General features: G+C 43.2%; 1 protein-coding gene across 6 annotated transcripts in view; it reads right to left on the reverse strand.

Moving 5' to 3' along the window:
• Window positions 1-17,030: 17,030 nt before the first annotated feature.
• cfap46 (cilia and flagella associated protein 46) overlaps window positions 17,031-19,282 on the reverse strand; it is a 62,871-nt gene continuing 60,619 nt past the window's right edge. For all 6 annotated transcript variants that reach the window (XM_086180741.1, XM_086180744.1, XM_086180743.1 and 3 more), the window contains 4 exons: window positions 18,221-18,299; window positions 17,956-18,092; window positions 17,729-17,833; window positions 17,031-17,455 (listed from right to left, as the gene is read on the reverse strand). In XM_086180741.1, the coding sequence (XP_086036867.1) occupies window positions 17,349-17,455; window positions 17,729-17,833; window positions 17,956-18,092; window positions 18,221-18,299 (428 nt within the window). In that variant the 3' untranslated portion in view covers window positions 17,031-17,348. The remainder of the gene's footprint in view (window positions 17,456-17,728; window positions 17,834-17,955; window positions 18,093-18,220; window positions 18,300-19,282) is intronic.

Below are 19,282 nucleotides of genomic sequence, written 5' to 3' on the forward strand. Positions count from 1 at the left end.
CTGCTGAGTTTGTTGATACCTGGTATGACCTGTGTAAGCACTGTTGCACCAGCAAGGAGGCAAAAATCCATTGGTGCTGGCATCAGTTGTCATCTCAAAGTGTCTTTTATACTGGCAGTTCTGACGGATGTTACTGTACTGTAGCTTGATTTGGAGTTGCGCCTCAGGTCTATGGTGGAGGTGCCCACTGCTACCAAGCCTGATGTGAACATCCTTGAAAATGCAACTACGCATTGCGTTGACCCAGATTGCAGCCAAACACTCATCTCCACACCATGTCCTCCTCTATTCTGAGATTTATATATTTATTAGCTCAAACTCAAAATTCTGGATCATTTTCTGCAGACATCATCAGAGGTGTAAGAAACTCAACAAACAGGGATCGAAACGCAGCTAGACCAGTATATATGGTCGCCCAGTGACTGTAACATGTTTAGGCTACAGTGCAGCCCCAGCGCGCAACTATAAATCCAGCTCTAGGGGTCTCACAAGTCTTGAATTACCAGTAGGATACTGTTAAAACGTAGCAGCGTGGTAAAAGCTGTCTTCTCCCTGGTCATCGTCAAGTGGATCTGTCAAAGTGTTAGAGTATCACTACAGTAGAACAGATGCTATATAAATAACCAGGTTTTACAGAGAAGTTCAGCACCGTCTATTGGTGGGTTGTGGGTTTTTTTCTCTCCATGGTCTTGATGTTTCATTACCCGCATTGTTTGAAATGTTATCATAAGGGGGGCGGAGCCCAGTGCAGTAGGCTGATGGGATGTAATGCAATTCTAATCCAGTGTCTCAAATTAACAGGTGATTTTGTTTCAGCACCTCGTCCTCCAAAAATGTAGTCAGGTGAAAATTGCAACCAAAATAAGAAAGACGAAAGAAGAACACACTCCAACTCTATTCTATTTCTCCAAACCTGCACCTACTAAAAAATTGATCTGTTGAAACATTCAAATATAATTCAATCTTTTACAGTGTGTCTCCCTTAACCACTGAGTATCATTTTGACATAATTTTAAAAAGAACTCATGACCTCATTATAGCGTGCAGCATGTTGGAAATGATTGCATCCTGAGTGACCTACTTTTTCCTTGCTAGTACCCCCATAAATATCCAAGCAAAAATGTAAATGTAAACAGGTAATATCGCTGTTCAGAACGTGTATGTTGCTAAGGTTCAATATTAAATTGAGGGCGCAGGGGGGTGCTTGGGGGTCGCCATCGAGAGGTTTCACACCCTCCATCTATTTGATTCAGTCTCCATTCCAAGATGTCCACTTCTCAAATGACTACAAAGGGTGGTTGAGCTAAATGAGCAGCCACTGTCCATGAATTCATAATGCCTGGGGGGGTGTCTTTATATATTTCTGCAAATTACATGAAGTGTAATACTATGAAAGTATAATTGCATTTCGTCGTTGTGCACCTAAACTCAAGTACTTGTCTCTGTTTTGTCCTTGATGGCATATTGGTCCATTTTCTTTTTTCAGCTGCACTAATTTGTTAATTTAATAGCTCACAATAATCACAAATTATCCTGTGGTGCGTAGTAATTTGAGAAATCCACACGGCAAATTATTTTTGAGATAGTTCAGCCGTTTGAGCAAAACCTGTACAGTAAATACAATGGCCCTCGTTTATCAAGGTGTGACAAACCTGTGTAGAAATCATCTAGTGACGCAGTCACTGTTTGATTTATGAAACCTCATCAGAGGGAAGGAGTCCACACGATGTTCAAATAGCTCCCACTCTGGCACCCAAGCAGGGTCCAACAGTGTGCAGACTCCTTCTCTGTGATAATCTATGCATTTTTGGCCAGGCATCTGTAACAGGCAGCCAATAAATGCACACACATCCATAAATCAGTCACACCATTGGAATGATCTGCCATTCAGAATATGGCAAAGTGCGCTACAGTATATACAATAAAAAGGAGAAGGAGTAAAATAAGCTGTGCAATAAAAATAAAGTGTTTATGCAAAAAAGTTGTAAGGTGCAAGTGGTAAAAAAAGTCAGGTGAGGAGTGAACTGCTGGCATTTGAAAGGATAGACTTCCTGTATCTGCTTGAGCACGGGCTCTTTCTGTGTGGAGTTGCATGTTCTCCCTCTGCCTGTGTGGATTCTCCCCGGATACCCCAGCTTCCTCCCCACAGTCCGAAGGTGTGCAAGAGGGGACGAGGTTAATCGGATACTCTAAATTGACCGTAGGCGTGGCTGTGAGAACGAACAGTTGTCAGTCTTTGTGTTGGCCCTGTGATGGACTGGTGACCCATCCAAGACGTACCATGCCTCTCGCCCGAAGGCTGCTGGGATACTCCTTTTTGGAGAAGGTGCTCTACTTTCTGTCCAGTGTGTGGTGGTGGTGGTGGTGGTGGGTGCTCAGAATTGTCCATGAGAAATAGCATCTTCTTTAATGTTCCTCTCCACCACAGTCTAAAAAGTTTCTAGCTTGAGACACACAGCTAGCCTTCTTAATAATGGGATTAAGTCTGTTGGTATCGCTGATGCTGCTACCTCAACAAATGGCAGCAAAGAAGATGGCACTGTAAACAACAGACTGGTAGAATATCTCCAACTTCTTGCTGCATACCTTTAAGGATTTGAGTTTCCTCAGGAAACTGTCGGCTCATCTGCTTGTCCACAGCATCAGTGTTGGATCTCTGTTGATCACCACACCAAGGTATTTGTAGTCCTCCACCACTTCACCCTTTATCTGTGATAGCTGTTAAGGCATCCTCTTCTTAAGTCCATCACCATCTGTCTGGTCTTACTGACATTCAGCCTCAGGTGATTCCTTTCAATCCACTCCACAGAGATGTCTATCAGCATCCTATACTCCCCTCCTCTCCCTCTCTTCTACATCCAACAACTGCCGAAACATCAGAATTTTTGCAGGTGGCATGACTTGGAATTGTACTGAAAGTCAGAGGTGTATCAGATGAAGAGGAAAGGAGAAAGCACAGTCCATCGTGGCGCTCTACACTGTGTTCTTCAATTATGATGCAAATAGGATTTAAGTGTCAAACTAATGTTAATTTTTTGTTTTTCAATTAAACTCATGGATGGCTCTTGGGATCATTGAAATCAATCTCGGACACCTTTTGATAATAATAACTTTTGACGGGTGTAAGGAAAACTACGAAAGAAGGATGTTTCACATTATGAAGCAGGTCACAGTTTTCAAGCAATATTGGAAAGAAAAAGGATCTCTCTGCTGAAACGGTTGCAGCGGGCCCAGAAATACATGAAGACTAATTTTAAAACAGTCTTTACTGATGAGTGCTGTGCAACCCTGGATAGAGTAGTTGATGACCACTATGTCCCAACAAGGCTGCGATGTCAGCAAGGAGGTGGTGGAGTCTGTTTTGGGCCAGAATCATGGGAAAAGAGCTGGTAGGCCCCTTTAAGGTCCCCAAAGGCATGAAAATGACCTCTGCAAAGTATACAGAGTTTCTGACAGACCACTTTCTTCCATGGCATTAAAAGACAACCTGTGCCTTCTGTAGAAAAATCACCTTCATGCATGTCAATGCACCATCCCATGCTGCAAAGAATACCTCTGTCACTGGCTGCTATGGGCATGAGTAACTCATGGTGTGGCCACCATCCTCTCCTGACCTCATCCCCATTGAGAACCTCTGGAGCATCCTCAAGCAAATGATCTATGAGGGTGTGAGGCAGGTTGCATCACAACAGCAGCTCTGGGTGGCTCTTCTGACAGCCTGCAAAGACACTCAAGCTGAGACTCTCCAAAAACTCACAAATTCAATGGATGCAAGAACCGTGAAGCTGATATCACTGAAGGGGTCCTATGTTAACATGTAACCTGGCCTATGCAGGTGGTTTTGATTAAAAAAGCTTTTGATTTCAGTAAATATGATCTCCTAATGCTACAAATTCAACAAATGATGTTTTCTGTTCTTTAAAACCTATAAAATGTTGAATATTTTTTGAAACTGTGCTGTGCATTATAATTTGGAACAATGCATTTGGAGTTTTTTGTGTCCTGTATATTACAAAAAATAACACCGTTATCACGGGGAGGTTTGTTCAGTAATTTTTGAATTATACCCTGACTATCATTTGCATAATCATTTGGAATGCGGTGTAGTATCACTGACCACCACCAGACCAGACAAGGCTCTGCCTGTCAGGTAGTCCAGGAGATCAGAGCCATTGACCCAACCCCCACAGCTAGGAGCAGTGGCTGGGTGGTGTTAAAAGCACTGGAGAAATCAAAGAATGTGATTCTCACTGTCCCTCCACCACGATGCAGATGCAGCATCCTCAACTCCTAAATGGGGTGTCTGTGCAAACCATAGAGGGTCCAGCAATGTCCTCACCTGTGGCCTCAGCTGGTCTAAGATCAGTCTCTCAAGGACCTTCATCACATGGGATGTGGGGGCCATGGGTCGATAGTCCCACAGGTCAGATGAAGTTGACTTCTTGGGAACTGCAACCAAGCAGGACATCTCCCACAGGACTGGCAGTCTCTCCAGACTTGGGCTCGGGTTGTAGAGGTGTTTCAGTACAATAGACAGCTGGCTAGCACAGGTCCTCAGGATCCTGGGGTTGATGACAAAATGACCTGCGACCTTCCGCAGGTGAAGCCTCTCCAGCTCTCTTTTAACCTGGCCTGTAGTCAGTCATGTGCGATGTGGGGGCTGGTAGTGATGTCTTCAGTGGAGGGGGAAGAGGAGGCGACATGCTGCACAGGAGAGCAGGGGCACTTGGGACAATGGGGGTCCAGAGGTGTTGATGAAAGATGAGCGGAAAGAGAGACAAAGGGATGGGGGGGGGGGGGGGGTTGCACAGCAAAAGGATGCAATATTGCTGATATTACAGGGGCCAGAACCAAGAAGAACTGTGGATGTGAGTAAATGGAGGAATGAAAGGACTGAAGGGATCTGGGGATCTGGGATGAGTTATTCCTCAAGCAGCCTGAAGCAGCCCCACGCAGCTCACTGAGGGCCCTTGTGTTATATAAACATGGTGCTGACTTTATGGATCCCACTATTTTTTTAACCTTCAAGTAAATGTTTAAGCATGTGAAGAATAATGATCCCACAGTTGGCTGAACACTAAAGGAAGGCTTAACTATTTGCTAATGACTGAGTAAGCGAAGGGTCGATAATTTGAAGTGGACAGGCGGGAGGGCGAGCGGGGGGTTCAATAAATGATTATTGCTTCTTATTTCTTTTAACTCAATGTGTCCTAAAGCAATCCTGGGGGGGGGGGGGGGGGGGTCACAAGGTTGGTCTCTAGCTCCAGGATCCATACAAATGACATATGAGTAGATTGTGGAACAACCTTCTAAAAGCAGCAGATACTAAACTATGACAGTAATCCACCCTGAATACTGTAGTCTATTTAGTTGTTTTGGTTATGGCAGAGGCCGAAACTTTATGGAGAGATGAGTGAGCAGCTCTTGCAGCGCAGCCCAGCCCAATTATTTATTTATTTTATGGAGCTTCCACAATGACAGCCTGACAGGTGGCACAGTGACAAAACTAGAATGCAGCAGGAAGGTAGATGTACGTCAACAGGTCATATCGTGGCAAACCTGAGACAACGCGGGTTGCCTTTTTCACACTGCAGGCGAGCCAAGCAGAGCCGCTAAACAACCGGGTCGCTTGGGAGGTCGGTGGACGCGGGTCGAAATGCCGAGTTGACACTTTCAGAGTGCCCAAACACCAGTGTTCATCCGTGTTTTCGGTGAAGTGTGAAAGGGGCTTTATAGAAAGAAAAGTGAGGCTTTGGTACGCAAACTGGCCCAATTACAAAAAGTAATGAAAGTATTGTGTTTTGGATAATACAAAGCTCTGATTGACAGAAATGTTACTTCAGAACAAAGAGACAGATAATGAAGCCTGCAAAACAGGATCAGGGAACAACAAAGCTCATCATTCTTGCCTGGTGAAGATGATAGCAATGTAATTATGTAAGTGTTGCATTGTTTCTTACTGCTTTCACTGATTCACTGTGACACAAATTGAATATACAGCCTCTGCTCAACGTCCCAATGAATTAACGTAGGAATGTTCTCCAGCTAACTGTTTTTATCCACAAAACTGGATGCACTTTTTAATTTGTATCGCTTGAAAATCTGATAACAATTAGCAACATTTCCTTGTTTATCATTATAGAAAAATAAGGTCTTTTATAATGGGCAGGTTTTGTTACACTTGACACTTGTCAAAACCATGTAGGTCAGAGATTCACAAGGTGATGTAGGTAAATGTTTCTCTTTACTTTTTTGGGGGGGGCGAAACTCGTAACGGTAAGAAACGCCGCAGAGGTCACGGAGAGGAAGGAAAATGTGAAAAAAAGAACAATTCTCTCGTTTTGTAAGATTTTGTAAAAGTTTCCTAAGATCCCGCAAACCTTTTTGATCCATTGCAAAATGGGTAAAACAACAACCACCTCCTGATGTGGTCCCCAGTGGAGGGCCAGCCAGTATTCTCCTGAGCTCCTGTGACGTCCCAGTATGGGGGAGAGTGGCCTTGAGTCAAAATCCCCAAAGGAATGCGTGAGCTCAGCTCCTTGCCCGAGGGCTACTCCTCCATCTGCATGATGCTATCAACAATCCATCAGTGTTTCTCCAACTTTGACTGGCACGCCGCTGGTTGGTTAATTTGTGAAACTGACCCTGCCAGTCAGTCAGCACAGCCCACATAACATATGTGACGCTACAGTTGCATGTATCCTCCTTGCGTGATGGAAGGCAAAGAGGTTGTGTGGAAGAGCAGGAGAATCACAGCCAGAGATGAGATTATAGATGGAGGCCCAAAGGTATTTCTTTTTTTTCTTTTTTTAAAGAACATTTTTAACTCAATTTAGCCTCTCCAGCTCCCTGCCCTCCCCATGATACGATCCCTGATTTTCTGGATTCACTCAAGTCTTATAGAATTCATATGTCTAAAGCTACCTTCCTCCTTCGTAGGCTGCTCTAATATGAAAGACCTCAGGAAAATGTGTGTCTGTAGCAGGAAGGATTCTTACCTGCGAAGTGAGGGTGGATCTGGTACAGACACTGGGCAGCTGGAGCGTGGAGAATCTGGTTTGGACACACCCCAACTTTTAGTGTCTCTTCACACAGCGCTGTAGTATGAGTGAGTCCAGTGGGGCCTCAGGACAATCTCAGCTTCACTTAGATCCAACATCAGGGGGTCTCACTTACTATGGATATACCCATGAACCACATTCTGCCCAGTGAATGGAACCCCCCCCCCACACACACACACACACACACCCAGTAATGAATCAATTAGCGCTAGTAGGGTTGCCACCTTTCAGAAAAAGAAATAAGGGATGCCCCCCCCCCCCCGTGCCCGAAGCCGCAGAGGTGAAAAAAAAGGGGACATCCCCAAAACTCCTAAGATGCATAGAAATGTATCTATTTTTATATGAAAAAACAAAATGCTTAGATTTAAAGTGGTTTATTAGCATTGAACATGTAAACATGACTGTACAGACAGCCTGAACCTGAGCGTGGTCATAGTGAACTAGTAACAGAAACATTATTATTATACATTTATGTAGATCTCAGTAGGTCAGGTCTCTGCATCTGCAACTAGGCAACGAAGCCTCTGCTGTAGAAGTCGAAGACCTCTTTGTTGTTTTCAAAACACGCGGCGGTGCACTGAGCAGAGCGGGCGAGGTAACTAGGCAACGAATGGTGACCAGGAAGTGGAGTGCAAAGGGGCTGGGCTGTGCAGTACAGGGCAGGCAGGCAGATAACATATTTTGCTGTCTTTAATATTTCCTGTCCTTTATTTTGTTCATTATTGGTAGTTCAGTGTTCACGTATGTGCGCGGGTGTGTGTGTGTGTGTTACAGACGTGCATGGGACAATTGTGAAATACGGAATAAACTTTTAATTCCCAATTAAGAAACGATTCCGTATTTCAAGGGACGGGTGGCAAGCATAAGCGCTAGACTCCTCAGAACAATAGATATTTATCCTCACACATTTCCTCAAATTTGCTGTGTCATAAATTACATCACCACTCCACACACGATTAACCAAGCAGAAAATACTTTAAAGTTAAATGCCGAAATGTAAAACAAAGATCAAAATGAGAATTGGAAATAATGAATATTTTGGTCACCAAGACTCCAAACAGTGTTATTATCCAACACAAGCTGTTATTACAAAATATCCCTTTTAAACAAGACACTTTCTCATGACAGTTATGCAAAATAAGCTGCCACTCACTCAGGCTTGTTAGGGTTGTTTGTGGTGGGATGATGAGGGAGACCCAATTGCAGACAGTGTTGAGGTGCACAAAACAGGTTTATTGAAACGGAGGCTGGAGACTTTCGACGAAACAAAGCACGCAACACACGAACTAAGAGAACGTCACAAAACGCAATGGAACCAGGACGAACAGGGGAAAACACAGGGGTTAAATACATGAGGGAACAAGGCGCAGGTGTGGCAATCAACCAGGTGAGACACATAAGGTAATCACAAGAGGGAGGTCAGGAAGACAGGACATGACTACAAAATAAAACAGGAAGCACGAGACAGGGATCGTGACAAGGTTGGTGTTGGGCTGAAATACACACAGGGTTGGTGAAATCTTAAGAGCAAACACCCACTCAAGAAATTTGTTTTTTAAACGAAGGTAACAACCAATGTGGCTGTCGAGGATATGTGGCGGTGGAAAACAGGACTCAAATGAAAAAAATACTTTAATATCCCAAAAGGTAACAATACAGGTGGTTCAATGTACCAACAGGAGAAAACTGCCACCACGAGGAGACGCGACCCTCCATCGCCATTTGAGTTTGTCTGTCATAAGTGAATGTGAAACTTTGAGTTTGGTGCAACCAAAGCAAGTCTGTTTCACATTTAACAGTTTGGATGCGTATGGGTGGGATGTGTGTGCGGTTTTATGCACTTCTTAATGTTAATGCCTATAGCGATACTATCTTTAAAAATTGTATTTATTTATTCATGGTCACTACCTCCATGATGTCTCTTTTGGCACTGAACAAAGACTGCAGTTAATTCCGTTGTACCTGTTACAGTGAGTAAGTAAAGGAAAAATGTCAACTTGTCGCTTTTTTCTGACAACTCAGCCGTAGGGTTGGGTGCCGGTTCCACAGTAGACGGTAGTAACCAGACAGAATAACAACAAAGAGTTCCGTGCCTCATTTCGGTGCCTGACTTTTTCTGTTTTCTAAGGTTTGGCTGCATTTCACTCCAAAGGATGAAGACTGTAATGTGTAACAGATGCCATAAAACTGTGGCATGTAAGGGCGGTAACATGTCTTAATTTAACGAAACATCTGCCAAAACACAGTCGAGCAATGCACCATATTTGATAACGTATGTGACGTTAGGCCAAGCACTTCATCAGCAGCAACCAGTGCCGATGACAGAAGCCTTTCCTCTTCAGGTAGGTCTGGTAATTAATTTAATGCCAACCTCAAACTTTGCATATCAAGTAGCGAGGCTAGCTAGGCTAGTGTGTGTAGCAAAGTGTGCTCTGTCTTACAATTCCACTCCTTGAGGTCTGCTTTCTTCCTAATTGTTACATTAATAACTCTTTGCCGTCTTTGTTTGAAGGAATGAATGAGGGTTAAGCATTTTTTACACCTAACAAAATGAAATTTTAGACCTCTGTTGGAGTTCTACCTGTTTTTAAGGCCTTAAATTTTAGACTTTTTAAGAACCCTCTCTGATAACATCACTTAAAGGAACACACCAACTTACCTGAGATTCAAGATGCTGTCCCATTCCTGCTCCTGAAACACTGCAGCATGGAAGGCAGCAGAGCTTCAACCTTTTTATGAACAGGACAGACGAAACTACTGTATTTTTGGATTTCTGATTTATTTTTTAATTGTCTCCTTTCTTTGCTGAATATGAAGGTACCCACAGATGCAAGAGTGCAGTCGGCTAATTGAGGCCTTACGAAAAACGAAGCTTTAAATGTTTGTTCACCTTGAGGAGAATGTAATATTTTCCTCATTAAAGACGTCTTGTGTCACCCGCCTGTGAGCCATCTGCCACTGATTACTCTCTTACGCCCCACCCACAAATGGAACCGCAATCCACGCATCACTACTGACAACAAATCCTTTTTAGCTAAGCTAAGCAGATATCCAGCACACACTTGGAATCTAAAATTAGCCATAATATACCTGCACCCATCAGCATTCACACCAGAAAAATGGAGATTACATGGATGAGAATGAAAGAACCCCAGCGGACCTGTGTCGCCAGTGATGGGATGGTTAACAAAATGAAAAAGCAATCATGGCACTGCGAATAAAAACACAATCAGCCTCAAGTAAATGAAGTTCTTCTACTTGACTAAGTAGCTATTTTACACGGCCCCTAATATTCTATTTAGCTCAGGCCTCTCAGTCAGAATCCTAATCTCCTAAACACACCCACTGTGATGAGACACTGAAGGAGGTGAAAGTACAACGCAAAATCTGCAGATAACTGATGGAGGTAATCAGGAGAGGGAAGATTTTTGTCCATCGTGACAGTGTGAGACAATTACCCTGAGGCTAACGTTGGTTGAAGCAGTTCTGTTATTGAACAAGGTCCAGGGGAAGAATGCAGAGATTTCCTCATGAGAATTCCCATGATGCATTCCAAACTTTATCACTATGCTACTGCGTATTTCAAAAATTAACATACGAACAAAACTACACACTGTACAACAAGTCACATTCCACGCTCATGACAAAGTAAAGAATGGGAGGAGAGAGGAAAGACATATGGAATGCAGCTTCGGTAGTCTTTCCTTCATCCAGGACACCGTTCCCCATGCTGCTGCAGTCGGCTAAATATAAAAGCAAGAAATCTGTTTAATGGGCGGGGCCACGTGAACTCACCTTCATGCCCGCTGAGGCACAATCAAGTGTTGCACTATACATGGGGGGTGGGGCATCTAGCAGCGATGTCAGGGAGAAAGACCAAAATTGATGTGTTACATCCTGCTCTGCAACCCAGGTTACGGTCTGTTTCCTCATTCCTTGTGTTTCATGCTCTTTTACTTTGGTTCTCACCTGTTGTTTACCTGGCCCCACCCTAATGTGACAAAGGTTGCCTTCCACGGATTCAGTTCATCCCTTCCTTGCTTAGGACCTGATTGTGTTTTTGACCATCGATTCCTACTACCAGCATTTTTTTTCCAACCCTGCCCTCTACCCCCTTTTGACACCAGCAATACACAGAGGTTCCTTCCAACACGGGAGCCAACTTCCTGATCTAACCACTTCCTGGTCTAACCACTTTGTGGTCGAGGGCGAACAAATGCTTCCTCTGTTGTGTCGAGAGACACTGGAAAGATCTAAGTGGTGCATCTCTCCAAAACATGTTTGATATTTGCATGACATGACATGGTGCGTTCATGTCATCAGGGCGGCATTCAGATCCATTAGCTGTTCTGTCCTTGAGTCGTCAAAAGAGCATTATGAATTCAACTGCTCCAAATATGAGGACTGTATGGATAAGTCAGAGGTCATGGAAGTCAGATGTCATCAAACATCCTCGAAACACCTGCTGCCCTCGACGGTATTGACAAAAATAAAGCACCGTTAAGAGAAATGAAGAGATGAAGGAGAATAAATCAAGTTTCTTCGACTGTGTTCATCTTATTGTCTTCAACAACCTTTTTATGGAGCAATAAATTAACAAGCGAGCGAGAGAAAAAGGCTGCATGATACAGATCTCAGTGGGCCTTATCAAACCTCTGAAAGCCTACGTTGTAAGTTGGGGGAAAGAAAAAATAAATCTGTAGACAGTCGAGATTTTTTTTTTTTTGTAGCTCAACTTCTCAGACATATAATCAGTTTTGCACTGTTCAGTATTCATGGAATTTAGGTAATCTCATCTCATGCATGTTTTTATACCTGCTGTTGAATATAGCTGCCTAGTTTGCACTTCTTCATCTCTATTGAAGATGTTTTTATGTTCGGAGTCCGTGCTCCTCTGTAGTCTGACTAGTCTTTAAACTTTTCCTCCTGGAGTGTGTGTGTGTGTGTGTGTGTGTGTGTGTGTCTACACTTGGCCCTGAAGTCCATTGCCCTTTTTTTTTTCAGGGAACAGCAAGGCATTTACTCATGTTAATTGGGAACTGCTGACACACACTTTGAACTTACAAGGACAACGGTATTCATCATTATGAGAACACGGCTGCAACAATTCAGTGGTTTAAGATCATGTTATAAATCTAAATGACATTTTTTAGAACCTAAATTTTCTTAAGAACAAATTTAAGAAAACTTGGAAAGAAATTGGTGAAGAGACTCAGTGTTTTATAAATTGATTTGGGGCCAATAATTTAAGAAACTTATTAGAAACTGTTGAGATACTCACTCACTACAATAGAAGCCCAGTCATTTGTCCTAAACTGGAGAAAACATTTTAATATTCAGACTCATCTATAAAAAAAAACAGGACCCCCCCCCCCCCCCCCCCTCCTTCAGAAGGTGTGAAGCAGATCAAGAACATTATAAGCTGCAACTACGACACTAAAAACCCATCATGGTGGGACTATATCTTGTTGGAGAGGGATGCTGCTCTTGTGTGAAGAATTGTTGGGAGCGGTGGACCCCTAAAGCAGACTTGTCAGACCGGAACAGTCCCATCTCATGGATAACAAACTTAAATAAAAGGTTAACGTCTCAAGTTTTCAAAGTTTGCAAAAATGTCAGCTAGCTTAGTTCTACAAGTATTGACGTTGGCTTACTTTGTGTAGCTAATTATTGTACATTATTTTAAAAAGACTGACAAAACGCTGGTTGATATTTGGGTTGTTACAATTAGAAGCTGCGGACACACAAATCATTGCAGGTGAACTTGTAGTTCACGCAGGCACAGGGAGAACATGCAAACTCCACACAGAAAGACCCCGTGCTTCAGCCAGGGCTCGAACCTGAAACCTTCTTGCTGTGAGGCGACAGTGCTGACCACTGCACCGCAGTACTGCCCCCATTTAAAAAATCTTAACAGTAAATGGTCCTGAAAACACAGAACTGCAGCAGTCCAGTGCAGAACAGCAGCTTCCTTGCAGCAAAGTGAGTGTGAAAGGTTGTTATTGTGGAATGTAAATTAGATTCAGAATGGTTCATTTTGGGGGGGGGGGGGGGGCATGGCTTGGAGGTCGAGTGGCTGCCTAGCAACCAAAGGGTCACTGGTTCGGTCCTTACTCTCCCCAGTGACCATGTCAAAGTATCCTTGAGCAAGATACTGAGCCCCTAATTGCTCCCAATGATAACGGACTGGTGGCCAGTCAAGGGTGAACCCGCCTCTCGCCTGGTGTCAGTTGGGATAGGCTCCAGCCCCCCGCTACCCTTAACGGATAAACGGTATAGAAAATGGATGGATGGATGGTTAGTTTTGTCTCAGTACAGTAAACACCACAACTCTGCTGGACACCGTGTGATTAAGGACAGCAAAAGAGGAGGAAAAGAGAAGACTGAGAGATGGCGAGTGAGACCTGCATTTCTGTGACATTGTGCTCTTTGAAATCTGTCACTCTGAGTATCTCAGATCTCCACACGGAAAGATCATCATCGTTGACATAACCTGAGTCTTCTGGCTGTCTGTGTGTGGAAAACCAAAGTTTGAATCATTTATATCCTCTCTAACAAAAGTGATGTGACAGAAAAAAACATTTTTTTCCATGCCCTTCTAACTTCTATGCAAAAATCTAACCAAGGTCTTTGGACTGTAATGGCTCATCATGTGATTTTACACATGAAGGACTGAAAACACTTGAACAAAATCAGAGCAGAGACAGAACAACACATTCAATTATAAAATCAATAAAAGCACGTTTTCTCAAACCTTGCTGTTCTAACATGATTTCAGAATCTCATTGCATTTTTGTAGCATGGATAACATGATTATGAGCACAGAGACCAAATGTGAGGAGCCCAAATCTCACGCTGCTGTGGAATTATGGTTAAAATAAAGCCTGATTACTACTGTAGCTCTGTGCCCTCCCAGTTTCCATTTAGAGGAAGTAGAACAGATTGATCACTTCCTGTTATATTTAACTTGACCTTAGGGCATGGTGAGAAGGAGCCAGATGGCAATAGGTTTGGTCAAAAGGCTTGACAATAATTTTGGAAAAAAATAATAGGGAGCCATGGAGCAGACAGAGAGAGTTCTGTAAAAGCATATCCAGAGAAAATAAGTATTTTGAGGCCAGGATATATGACTTGTTTGCTCTATTTGGTGACTTCAAGCGCCAAGGTTGTAATTTACTTCCCTAATTTAGTCATTTTGAGGCAAGGAAATATAACCTTTCCCCTCTTTTTAACTAACTCATGTCCGCAAGATATAACTTGTTCCCCCAATTTAATTATTTTGTATTTCTTAATGAGTTACAACTTCTTCCCACAACTTAATAAATAGCCACAGCATATATCTTGGAGCAAAAAAAATTGTTCTCTCTGCTCCCCAAAGCTCCAATAAAAAAAGGATTTCCACATCCACACCAGCAGTACATGCTGCTAACGGTCAGGTGTCTGTAGAAGCAGACAAGAGAAAACAAGCAGCGATGTTGATGATGTTGCTAATATGTAAAACAACGAATCCCCAAATTCTGCTCTGAAAGGCGTCCGTCAGCTCTGCTCTATGGTAATGCAGGCCTTGAATAAGGAAGCAGGTGGGGTTTTGTAGATGCATCAATCAGCCTTGCCTGTCACGCAGCTCGACATTCAGATTCAGGGGGGAGATGCCTGCTTTACCTTAGCGCTGCCTCTCGTGCCCACCAGCCCATGAGGCTCTGGGGTAAAGTTCAACTATGCAGAGAGAAAACACTCCTATTGGATTATCTTGTGTAGTAAGAAATAGTGAGGCGTAAACAGGGCAGCTAGAATGAAACACTGACATTAACATTCTATATCCTATAAATGATGCTTCTCCTCTCCAGATCTTATCTCTGTTTGTCCCTGGTGCCACACATGCAGCATCATCGCTTACACAAACAACACACAACACAACAGGAGCTATCATTTCTCTTTGGTTTCCCCTCACTGAAATGTCTCATCTGAGAGTTGCTGTCAAATTTAGCACAGATATTAATACTCAACGGCAGGGCAACAGACCGGTGACCCTCTGACTTTGTCATGTAGAACCTCCGGCAGGTCCGTTTGTCTGTGGTTTCTGACCAGACACCTGCAAAACGAATGACTTTTTCAATGTCACTGCTGCTTGCTTACACTGCTAGTTACATCACTCACAAAACTACAGGCACAACATTGCTCAGCTGCAGCTAAGACAAGTTTGGGATTTTACATCATTCTACGTGAGTCATTTGGAGTTTTGTGTAAATGTATTTTGCTTTTGGTTCAGGGAGGTGAGACAAAGAATACAGGGGCAAAATACAGCCTGTGGAGCACCTCACACTGGCGCAATGGCCTCAAATAAAACCTTGAAGAAAAACTAAAATCAATAAAAGGCAGCATTATGTTCATGAATCAATGCGTCCGCTATCAGTGTTGATTCCAACAGAAGGAAACGTCTACATTTAGACTAAAAGCCTCAAGTTGGTTCTCCATCAGTCGATCGAAGTGATGTTAGCTGGAGCGATGTTAGATTCTGCTTTCACTACAGCTGAGTTTATAAAAACAGAAGTTGAACATCACAGGTGTTGGAAGTCACTGTCATATGATGAGAGAGAATTGTGGTGTTCAAAGAATAAAACACCAGGGGACTCTTTTTGGACCAAGCATGCTAACTGTGCCACACAGTCTGGTTATACAGAGGTTGTTGATCCTCACTGTGTCACACCGTGTTTTCCTTGCACTCCAGTTTGTCTTGGATATCTATGGATTTGCTAAGATGAGAACAAAGTTTGGAGGTGACAGACCAAATCCATCCAGGTCAAAGGACATTGGCTTTCAGGGTTCCGTGTATTGGTTCAAGCATCCCACCATCTTGAGGCTGCTTCTGACTCATTCTATTGAAGTAGAAAGCAGAGCACAGCAGACGCTTGATCTCTGCTGTATTCAGTGACAGATTGTTGTTTTCATTGATCGGTCATTGAGGCCAGTACTAGTGATTGATCACAGTGCTGACGGTTCCAGTCATTTCCTGTATGTCAGCTGTGAAGAGAGTCGATGTAAACAAGCAAGCTGCAGAGGAAAAATCTGGTATTGTAAGAACGTTTGACAGCATTTTATATTTTCTTGGATGAAACATTTACACACTAGATTTCCCCCATTCTATATATTTTTAGACCTTTTGCCCCTGCAGTTTTAAAAAAGGAACTAATGATTTATAAATTGGCATGCAGGTCAGAAGTGCTGCAAAGAAATGTTGCTGATTTAAATAAATTTGAAGAGAATACACGGTACTTCAATGGGACTGACCTGTCCACTTTTAGCCTGAATACACATTTCCGTCAGCACCTGAGTCACTCACTTTGGACCCACGGCCATCAGTCAAAGGCTCCAAAATCCTGGTGGTTATGGTACTAGCTGTGTCTGAGGGCGATCACTGGGGTCTGACTCGTATCTCCTGCTCTCTCAGCAGCTTCCTGTCTCTAAGAAGTCTGATTCCTGGTGAAGAGCTCTCTCTGACTGACCTAAATACATTCATGCAGGACACAAAGGTCAAATATGCAGTAGTAGAATATCCTCCACCTACAGTTCTACAGTCCTCTGGATATCAGACGTGTGTTTTCGTGACAATATAGCAGTAGTAGTTGTGCTCTACCTGCCACTGTCTGAATTATTTAACCGGCTCAGGAATAAATTCCAAGTCTTGAATGGGAGCTTTATGTAAAGGGGTGTGTTTGTGTACAAGCATGTTGAACTTTCTGATCACAACAGCAGGCGACGGACATCTGTTGGCTGCCTGGAGAGGTGAACGTTGAGTCGTCCCTGGAGGAAAAGATTCACAAGCTGCTTCTTTTACTCTGCGCTGCTCTTTTAACATCCCTGTCTGAGTGGAAACACAGGGCAACATTCGGGTTGAACGTTATCTGGTATAGGAGTCCAAGTATTGCAAAGGGTACCATTAAATAAGCCAGTGGAAAGGGTGATGACATCACCAAATTGCAGTTTAATGAACATATTTAACATTTTATATCCTCAAACTAGAAATGCAAATTAAAAAGATCTTTTATGTCTACATCCACTTTTATTCAAATACAAATCCCAACTCCCTGAAGTCAAGCCTAGAAGAAGATATTCCAAAGAGGTGACCGTTGAAATACGCAGTCCCTTTTCTAAATGCTTTACTTGAAAAAAACATGTCCTTAGTTGATTTTTTTTGGAGGAATGCCTAAAACATCACAGTGACATTTAGAAAAGCCAGCTTACGTACAGTATGTGTCAGCAATAATATGAGTGACAGAAAGCAGATGATTATATCGCAATCAAGTTAGGGAGTCCATACAGAGTACAGTTGAAGGCTGATGGGGAGAGAGTTGTGTTGTGGTGAAGATCTTTTGAGTCACAGACGAGCTGTTGATCTGCAGAGAAACACAAGAAATGAAAGATCAGTTAAATTGTGCTTTCCATTTACAGCCAATTCTGCATCCAGCTTAGTGGGATTCAGAATTCTAATTATTCAGCTTGACATTTCTTCAGTCCTTTTCCTGCATGACTCACGCTTCTCTGTGAAATGACAGAGATGTGCAGATGTCTGAGGTGCTCTTACATAAAAAAAGGCAAATAGATGCATTTACAGTGACTAGAAATGCCAATGTGAGGTAATAAGATGTAGACGGTTGAAGGTACAGTACCGTATGTTTCTGTAGGCCTGTCATGTGCTGCCTCTGCAATGTGAATGTCCTCATTCCTAAGGCTCTGGGCGGCCTGGCCAGAGGTCTGTCCAACCCTCAGAAGATCTAGAGTGTGACACGCACAGATCCATAATTCAATTTTACCAGCAACTAAATTACAAGGTCAAGTTTTCATATTGACGTGATAAATTCTATTACTTTTATTGGTTTGTGTGTGTCAAACTCACTGTCCAGAACACTGGCCATGTAGCATGTGCTTTGTTGAAGGCTGCTGTGCCACTGGTTTAGGATAACGCAGCTGACACCAGCCAGGCTCAGCAGCAGAGCAGTGTCCAGGGGTTTCTCCAGGACACAGCGTTCAGGACTGCATGAAGAACATGGTCAGGTTATGTTTGACCCTACCTCCAACTAGTCACACTGTACTAGAAAAGAACATGACAGTGAGTGAACCCAGAGAAAAATCTACTAGAGCTCTTTTTTTTTTTTTTTTACCTCTTCGGTGTATGGAGGTGTGACTGGACGACAGGGACTTTGTTCTGGATCAGGTCAAAGAGCAGAGCCATGTGACAGTCTGAGGAGAGCAAATGTCATTATTATTTGTGTGTGGACTTCACAAAACAGGAGCAAATCAGCAGCAGCCAGCAGCAAAATGCCTGCGAAGTCTGCATGGAGCTAGCCGATTAGCTTCAGTGACCAACCATAAAAGCAGCAACTGGGATCTAATGAGTGGCTGTCAACATTTAAACACACTGTTTACACTTAAAATAATAGATATGTGAGCATCAGAGTAACACACTGACTTCAGCATACTATAATTGACAGCCTCTGGCCTCTTATCATCTCATCATATCTTATTTCTAGGATTTAGTAGGAAAAAGGACACCGACGCTGTCAGAACCACAGGGACTTGTAGCAGGACCCTTGAGCATTTAAAACACTCCTAGTTGACACACTCTTAGTATCACTACACAAGCGCTTAGACCTCACCTGACAGAGTGTCTGACATCAGGTGTGTGTCAGAGAGGCCCTCCATCATCTCCTCTTTAGCTCAGCAGCCTCTAGCACCTATTCCAGCCAACTACAGTCAATGTCAAAGTCGGAAGACCCCAAAACACCACTGCCCCCTCCTCTCTGCCTGAGGCCAGAACCACAAATCGCTGTGATGAGTGTCTGATGTCTCAGTAACGCTAGAACATCCTAACAATAACTGCACAACATAAATATTCAGTGTACTAACGCAATTCCCAGATAAGATCCGAGTGCAGATGGTGACACCGTTTTTTTTTTTTTTGTTCTTCCGAGGAACCCATCTGCCATCACCTTATCATATCCTGATTCCAATTACCATGTCATTGTCAGACGTGTGTGATCTAACAGCTGGAATTCTGACCATGTTGCCCGTCGCACTATAGTTAGCAGCACTAACGGGTGGCACACATGTCTGACTCGGGGCGATGAGTAAGGCCGACCTGACAAGCTGTCAATCAGATCCTCCGACTACCTTTATCAGCTGAAGAAGGAGACAAGCGATGACGGCGAGGTCAGAGATGTTCT

The sequence above is a fragment of the Aulostomus chinensis genome, chromosome 16 (assembly GCF_037954235.1).
Source record: "Aulostomus chinensis isolate RoL2024-O1b breed Wild chromosome 16, RoL_Achi_v1.0, whole genome shotgun sequence".
Taxonomy (NCBI): Eukaryota; Metazoa; Chordata; class Actinopteri; order Syngnathiformes; family Aulostomidae; genus Aulostomus; species Aulostomus chinensis.